This window comes from Bidens hawaiensis, unplaced genomic scaffold, assembly GCF_021521415.1.
Source record: "Bidens hawaiensis isolate Kalapana, Puna unplaced genomic scaffold, B.hawaiensis_p1.1 tig00023631_1, whole genome shotgun sequence".
Taxonomy (NCBI): Eukaryota; Viridiplantae; Streptophyta; class Magnoliopsida; order Asterales; family Asteraceae; genus Bidens; species Bidens hawaiensis.
In genome coordinates, this window is record NW_027505036.1 from 18022 (window position 1) to 24812 (window position 6791).

General features: G+C 34.3%; 2 protein-coding genes across 2 annotated transcripts; both read left to right on the top strand.

The window, feature by feature from the left end:
- Nucleotides 1–307: 307 nt before the first annotated feature.
- Nucleotides 308–1310, top strand: LOC143610046 (expansin-A7-like). Its single transcript, XM_077084631.1, has 3 exons — nt 308–470; nt 569–878; nt 995–1310. Exons 1-3 carry the CDS (start codon nt 308–310, stop codon nt 1308–1310), a joined length of 789 nt encoding a protein of 262 aa, XP_076940746.1.
- A 1228-nt stretch (nt 1311–2538) lies between these two features.
- LOC143610052 (B-type cell cycle switch protein ccs52A-like) lies at nt 2539–5936 on the top strand. The gene is made up of 10 exons (XM_077084634.1): nt 2539–2982; nt 3601–3723; nt 3810–3914; nt 4022–4201; nt 4306–4368; nt 4786–4980; nt 5085–5186; nt 5276–5338; nt 5415–5483; nt 5553–5936. The coding sequence occupies exons 1-10, from the start codon at nt 2539–2541 to the stop codon at nt 5604–5606; spliced, it is 1398 nt and encodes a 465-aa protein (XP_076940749.1). The 3' UTR covers nt 5607–5936.
- The last annotated feature ends 855 nt before the right edge of the window (nt 5937–6791 follow it).

A 6791-nucleotide genomic window follows, 5' to 3' on the forward strand; every position in this document is an offset into this window, starting at 1 on the left:
CAATTTGTTTATTTATCAAGTATGGCCTTACAAATTAGCATAGAACCTGCTTGCACGTCTCATGGAATTTCATTCATAAACATTAGAAATTTAGAATATATTTCATGCAATACATTATAAGTAATTATGAGCAATGTTGACTTATAAATAAATGTCAGCCTTCGTGCAGGACACCAACCACTTCCAAAAGAATATTGGTAAGTTTTTTGTTCTATAAATAGATGGCTAGCTCTTGATGTTGAAGTCAATAAACATTGATTAGTTATACAAATTTCACAACGCAATACAAGATCAACAAATCCAACAAATGGCTTCCTTTTATCATTTATGGAGCTTCTTTAACCTTGTTGCACTCATTTTCTTCTGGTTCGTAAACCCTGCCGGAGCTGTTTACCATGGCTACGTTCCGAGCCCATGGACCCTAGCCCATGCCACATTTTATGGCGATGAGTCTGCATCCGCAACGATGGGTATGCAGATATCTAATACAAGGAACATATAACGGTTTATAATATGCTGTGTATAAGTGTATTGTGTAAGTAACAATATTTTTTAACTAATGTTTTAGGGGGTGCTTGTGGCTATGGAAACTTGATTACTAACGGATATGGAACGGATACGGCTGCATTGAGCTCAACGATCTTTAGTGACGGATATGCATGTGGTCAATGCTACCAAATTCGGTGTGTCCAATCTCCATGGTGCTACACTGGTTTCACTACCGTTACTGCCACCAACCTCTGCCCACCCAACTGGGCTCAGGATTCAAACAACGGTGGGTGGTGCAACCCTCCTCGAACCCATTTCGACATGGCTAAGCCCGCGTTCATGAAAATTGCTCAGTGGAAAGCTGGCATCGTCCCAGTCATGTACCGTAGGTGCGCTTTTGTTACTTTAGTTAAAAGAAAAACTTAAAATTAGCTTTTCACTAAGATGTAACTTAATATGAACTTGGCTAAGTACTAACATTTTGATTAATTTTTGGATATATTAGGGTTCCATGTAGCATGAGAAAAGACGGGATTAGATTTTCTTTTCAAGGAAATGGGTACTGGTTGTTGGTGTATGTGATGAATGTTGCGGGTGCTGGTGACATCCATCAGATGTGGGTTAAAGGATCCAAGACCGGTTGGATCAGCATGAGCCATAACTGGGGTGCTTCTTACCAAGCTTTCGCAACTCTTCAGGGTCAAGCACTCTCCTTTAGGCTAACTTCATACACCACAAAACAGACCATTACGGCTTACAATGTGGCTCCGGCTAACTGGAACCTAGGGTTGACTTACCAAGCCAATGTCAACTTCCATTAATCCATTCATGTTTTGCAAAATTTCAAGTCTAGAGGTTTAAGTTCTGTTTGTGCAGCTGATGATTTATCTATCATCACTTCAACTTATACCCTATATTTTAAAAGGGTTTCGAGGCACTTTCTTAAAATATTTGTGTGATCTTGTTGCATAGGATCTACATTTTCATTGTAATTCCAATCCGCTGGAATAGTTATCAATTGATCCTTCCATCCGTCCCATTAGAATTGGAAATTTTAATGGGCAAGCGATGAATGATATAAAAACTTGATATGCTTATTGCCATATATCGGTTTATTTTCTACAGTTTATTTTTATTTAATCAAATGTGCATTAAATATCTTAATATCCGTTACTTTGCATCCTTGTGAGACTAGCTTCAACTTCATCCGTCTGCTTAATTAGCTCATAAAGTCTTTGCCATAACTATAATCCTAATGAAAACTTTTAAAAACAGTTCACAAGTTTATTAAAAAGCAAGAAGCTAACGCGTAATTCACTAAAAGTCTTTTATTCAGATTTGTTTTAATTCTAATTTTCGCTATCTAAAAGTTACACATTTTTTTCCTTTGTGATATCACATAATAGCTATGATAAGAAATTGCATTGTGGTCGAATATTTCTTTTTTCCCTTTATAGCTTTATATTTATGAAAAGATACTAAACATTATAATCAATATGTTTCCTTTTACTAAATATTTTTTTTCAAAGAATCATAACAATAATTTTTCTCACAACCTCAAGATCTTCACAAAATAATTCAATCCACATATTTGGTGGTAGTCAGTAGTTTTACCTTATATCTCCTAATGTTTTTATCTGCTCGACATCACGGGCTCGAGTTTTATTTATGCATCATATTCTTGAGTTTAAACCTGGATGAAGAATCACATGATGTACTAAGTCTAACGATATCTAACTCCATAAATATTCTCGGGTTTTGCCGGAGTTACTCGTTAAAGAAAATCTCAAAACAGATTTATCAAATATCATTTCATGAAAGCTAAAAATATCAACTTCTTGTCTCCCAATTCAAGTAACTAATCATCACAAACACTTCCTTCTATAAAAACACAATATTTTTTTTATTAATTTCCGCGGTAAATTACCCCATCTGTCACTCTAATTCCCGGGAAATAAATAATAATAATAATAATAATAATAATAATAATAATAATAATAATAGTAATCCACCGTCACCCATCTCCCACATTTCAATCACCCATCCACCATGAACACCAACAATCAATCATCATCAACCCCAAATTCAGTCGAACCCAAAACCCCAATGTCATCAACTTCCAATTACTACCACCCATCTCCTTCACGCACCATCTACAGTGACCGATTCATCCCCTGCCGTTCATCTTCCAATTTCGCCCTTTTTGACATTTCTACCCCTCCGCCGTCCGCCGGTGGTGAAGACGGTGTTGGTTCGTCGTCGGCTGCCTATACTGCCCTTTTGAGAACCGCATTGTTCGGGTCGGATCTGGGTTTCGCGGGTTCACCCGTTACGCCGGATAGGAAGTCGGTTAACCGGAATATATTTCGGTTTAAGAGTGAGACTAGACTGTCTTGTCATTCGTTGTGTCCGGTTGGGTTTGATGATCAGTTGATTGGAGTTGTTCATGCCCCGGTTAAAGCACCAAGGAAAGTTGCTAAAGCTCCTTACAAGGTTATTATTTTTTATTAATTTTGTTCATTTTGATGGCTAATTTTGTTAATTTACATTTTTTTAATGTTTTTATGTTGATATTTTTGACCAATTTTGTTGATTTGATGGCTAATTTTACATGTTTTTGGGCTTATATTTTTTAATATATATATTTTTTAATTTGTTTTTGTTAATGTTTTTATATGTTAATATTTTTCGACTAATTATTTGTTAATTTTATGACTAATTTACATGCTTTTGTTATTTTTATGTTTTCATGTTAATATTTTAGACTAATTTTGTTAATATGATGACTAATTTACATGTTTTAGTTATTTTGTTACGTTTTTATGTTAGTATGTTATGACTAATTTTGTTATTTTATGGCTAAATTACAGGCTTTTGTTAATTGTTATCTTTATGTTTTTTATGTTAATGCATTTTTGACTAGTTTTGTTAATTTGATAACTAAAGCTTTTGTTAATTTTTGTGTCTGTATGTTAATATTATCGACTAATTTTGTTATTTTGATGGCTAATTTACATGTTTTTGTTATCTTTTATGTTTCTATGTTACTATTTTCGATTAATTTTGATAATTCGATGATTAATTTACATCTTTTTGTTAACTGGGATTTAGATTTTGGATGCACCAGCACTGCAAGATGATTTCTATCTGAATCTCGTTGACTGGTCTTCTTACAATGTGTTAGCTGTTGGATTGGGCAACTGTGTTTATTTATGGAATGCTTGTAGCAGCAAGGTAAATTCAAACTTAAGTTTAAAATTTTTGAAACTTTATAATCTGTGTTACATTCTTTATTAATATTTGAACCGTCACGAATGCAGGTAACCAAATTATGTGACTTGGGTGTCGATGATAGTGTGTGTTCGGTTGGATGGGCACAACATGGAACTCATATTGCTGTCGGGACTAATAATGGAAAAGTCCAGGTAATGTTCATAGTTTAATGGTATTGTTCTGTTTATAATTTAAATAAACATGCAATAATTTAATTTATGTGTCATGTGGCGTTAATAACAACTTCACTAATATCTAGATTTGGGACGCCTCTCGTTGCAAGAGAATTAGAACAATGGAAGGACATAGATTACGTGTCGGGGCACTCGCTTGGAGTTCATCTATGTTATCTTCAGGGAGTCGGGATAAAAGTATCCTTCAACGAGATCCTCGTGCACAAGAAGATTTTGTTAGTAAACTTAGTGGTCATAAATCAGAGGTTACATTTTCCTAAAACAAGTCTTATTTGTGTACTAATAGTTAGCGTACATCTGTTTATACAATACATGCGATTTATTTCTTATCTTTTCTTGTGAATCGTAGGTATGTGGACTAAAGTGGTCTTATGATAATCGGGAATTAGCATCAGGTGGAAATGATAACAAGGTAAGTTAGTAATATTCAATTACTAACTTAAAGTATCTGTAAATCAATTTATGTGTTTTTTAATTTCTAAAATAAAACTATTTTCTTTCAAGTTTAACTAGATTTTGATTTTCCATTTAAAACAATTTCTTTCCGTTATCTGTTTTTGTTTCAATTTCTATTTTAATTCAGAAAACTAAGGTTTTATCATGGAGATTTTAATAACAATGGTATTCCTAGCCCCAACTAAAATCACAATTTTTTTCAAAAAAAAGTCTCATTGTGGCCCGAATCCTTTATCACCCAAACGCGTTCTGATGACCTGTTACACTACCCAACCGACCCGCCCATTCTGACAGACATAGTAATATACTCATCATATTGATCTCTTTCGTGTAAATAATTAATTTCACTTTTCTGCAATATTTCTTTATGCAGCTTTTTGTTTGGAACCAACATTCGACTCAGCCCATTTTAAAGTACTGTGAGCATACGGCTGCTGTGAAAGCAATTGCGTGGTCCCCACATCTTAATGGGCTTCTGGCTTCTGGTGGCGGTACTGCAGATCGATGTATTCGGTTTTGGAACACGAACACTAATTCTCACTTGAGCTGCATGGATACTGGTAGTCAGGTGACTTTCAAAATGATATTGATCTTGGTTCACAAGATTATCTTTTTATGTCATTATTATGAGGGTAGTTTCGACATTTCACATACCTATTGCTAAAATGGCAGGTATGTAATCTTGTTTGGTCAAAGAATGTCAACGAACTTGTGAGCACACACGGGTACTCCCAGAACCAGATTGTTGTTTGGAGATACCCTACTATGTCAAAGGTAACATTTTTTCACGCGTTAATACCAAAATTGCCCCTCTACAATTTATGGCACCTATCTAATACCAAAATCTATGATCGGTAATGCAGCTTGCGACTCTAACTGGTCACACATATAGAGTTCTCTATCTTGCAATCTCACCGGACGGGCAGGTAAGTTTTCATGTTAGTTTAATTTTATAAGTCTAGAGATTAATAGTAATAAGTTTAATCATAATGAGTTTGGCAGACAATTGTGACGGGAGCCGGAGATGAAACACTTAGATTCTGGAACGTGTTTCCTTCACCTAAAAATCAGGTAATAATATTAATCACGTGATCTTGAAGTTAAAGAGTAACTAACACGTGCTTGATTCATGTGAATCAGAATACAGAGAGTGAAATTGGTGCATTGTCGTTTGGCAGAACACACATACGATAAGCCCGTTTCAGGTTGCAGATTTGTGAGGTCACCATGGAAGTTTTACAAAGTTGAAAGAATGATAGCATTGGATTAATGAGTTGAGCATGCTTGATCAGCTTGATCATGCCATTGCGGATGCAGCATTAGGTCGCATTATAAACGACTGCATCGGTTTTTCATGTAAATATATGTTTGATTCAGAATGCGCAGTTGTGAATATAAGTTAACAATGTGGTTAACCGAACAATTAGATGGAGGGAAACCAGACTAGTTTAGTGTTCATGGTTTGGCTGATCCTGAGTTTTAATAAGAATATATATGATGCTAAGTTATTATATGAATATTTATTTGATCAATGACGAATACAAAACCTAGAAAAAGAAGCTTTATAGGTGTACACTATTCTTTGTATATCTAAACCATATTATATACAAGGGTGGCTTGACTATATAAACATCGGCATCGACGGAGCTAGAGGGGGTTCAGTGGGGTCAGTTAACCTTCCGGCCAACCCCCAGCGAATAGAAATTTTCCGGTATTAGTTTGTAACTGAGTCGTTTAAAAGAGTTTTGACCCTCCATTGTCATCTTTAAAGTAGTTGAAGGGTAGAAAGAAGAGTAAAAGCTGAGTTTTTCTGTGGTAAACGGTGGTTGGAGTCGAACAGTGATGGCTGGAACCTTTTTATTATGTTTATATGGAAGGACGAATAAAAGAAAAGAGAGTATAATCTATAGCCTAATCTAGCTTAAAATCTAATTTAATCTAACTATTCTAATAAAGCAAAATAAATGTTGGAGTCGAACAGTGATGGCTGGAACCTTTTTATTTTGTTTATATGGAAGAAGGACGAGTAAAAGAAAAGAGAGTATACTTTATCTATAGCTAATCTAGCTTAAAATCTAATTTAATCTAACTATTCTAATAAAGCAAAATAAATGTGGACGCTTGTCATGTTTTGGTTAATTCACACAATTTTTTCCTCTCCAAAACTAATATACTCTAATATATGTAATAATAAATCAATAATGATTCACTTTCCTTTTACACTATATTTATATAATATCTATATATTTTTATAAATATAAATATTAACATATTATTTTACTAGGGTTAGGTTCAAATAAGAAGTTTGATTTTTCTAAGAAGGCTAGGAAGGAGGGTATTTTAGTCTAACACCTTAATATCAAAACCCACTTACTTTAA

Bases quoted from the DNA above. Each gene is read 5' to 3' on its own strand.
- LOC143610052 (XM_077084634.1), top strand. From the start codon at position 2,539: ATGAACACCAACAATCAATCATCATCAACCCCAAATTCAGTCGAACCC. The intron at 4,369-4,785 runs GTAAGTTAGTAA...TTCTTTATGCAG, and splicing joins CAGGTGGAAATGATAACAAG to CTTTTTGTTTGGAACCAACA. The intron at 5,339-5,414 runs GTAAGTTTTCAT...TGAGTTTGGCAG, and splicing joins CAATCTCACCGGACGGGCAG to ACAATTGTGACGGGAGCCGG.
- LOC143610046 (XM_077084631.1), top strand. From the start codon at position 308: ATGGCTTCCTTTTATCATTTATGGAGCTTCTTTAACCTTGTTGCACTC. The intron at 471-568 runs GTATGCAGATAT...CTAATGTTTTAG, and splicing joins GTCTGCATCCGCAACGATGG to GGGGTGCTTGTGGCTATGGA. The intron at 879-994 runs GTGCGCTTTTGT...TGGATATATTAG, and splicing joins GTCCCAGTCATGTACCGTAG to GGTTCCATGTAGCATGAGAA.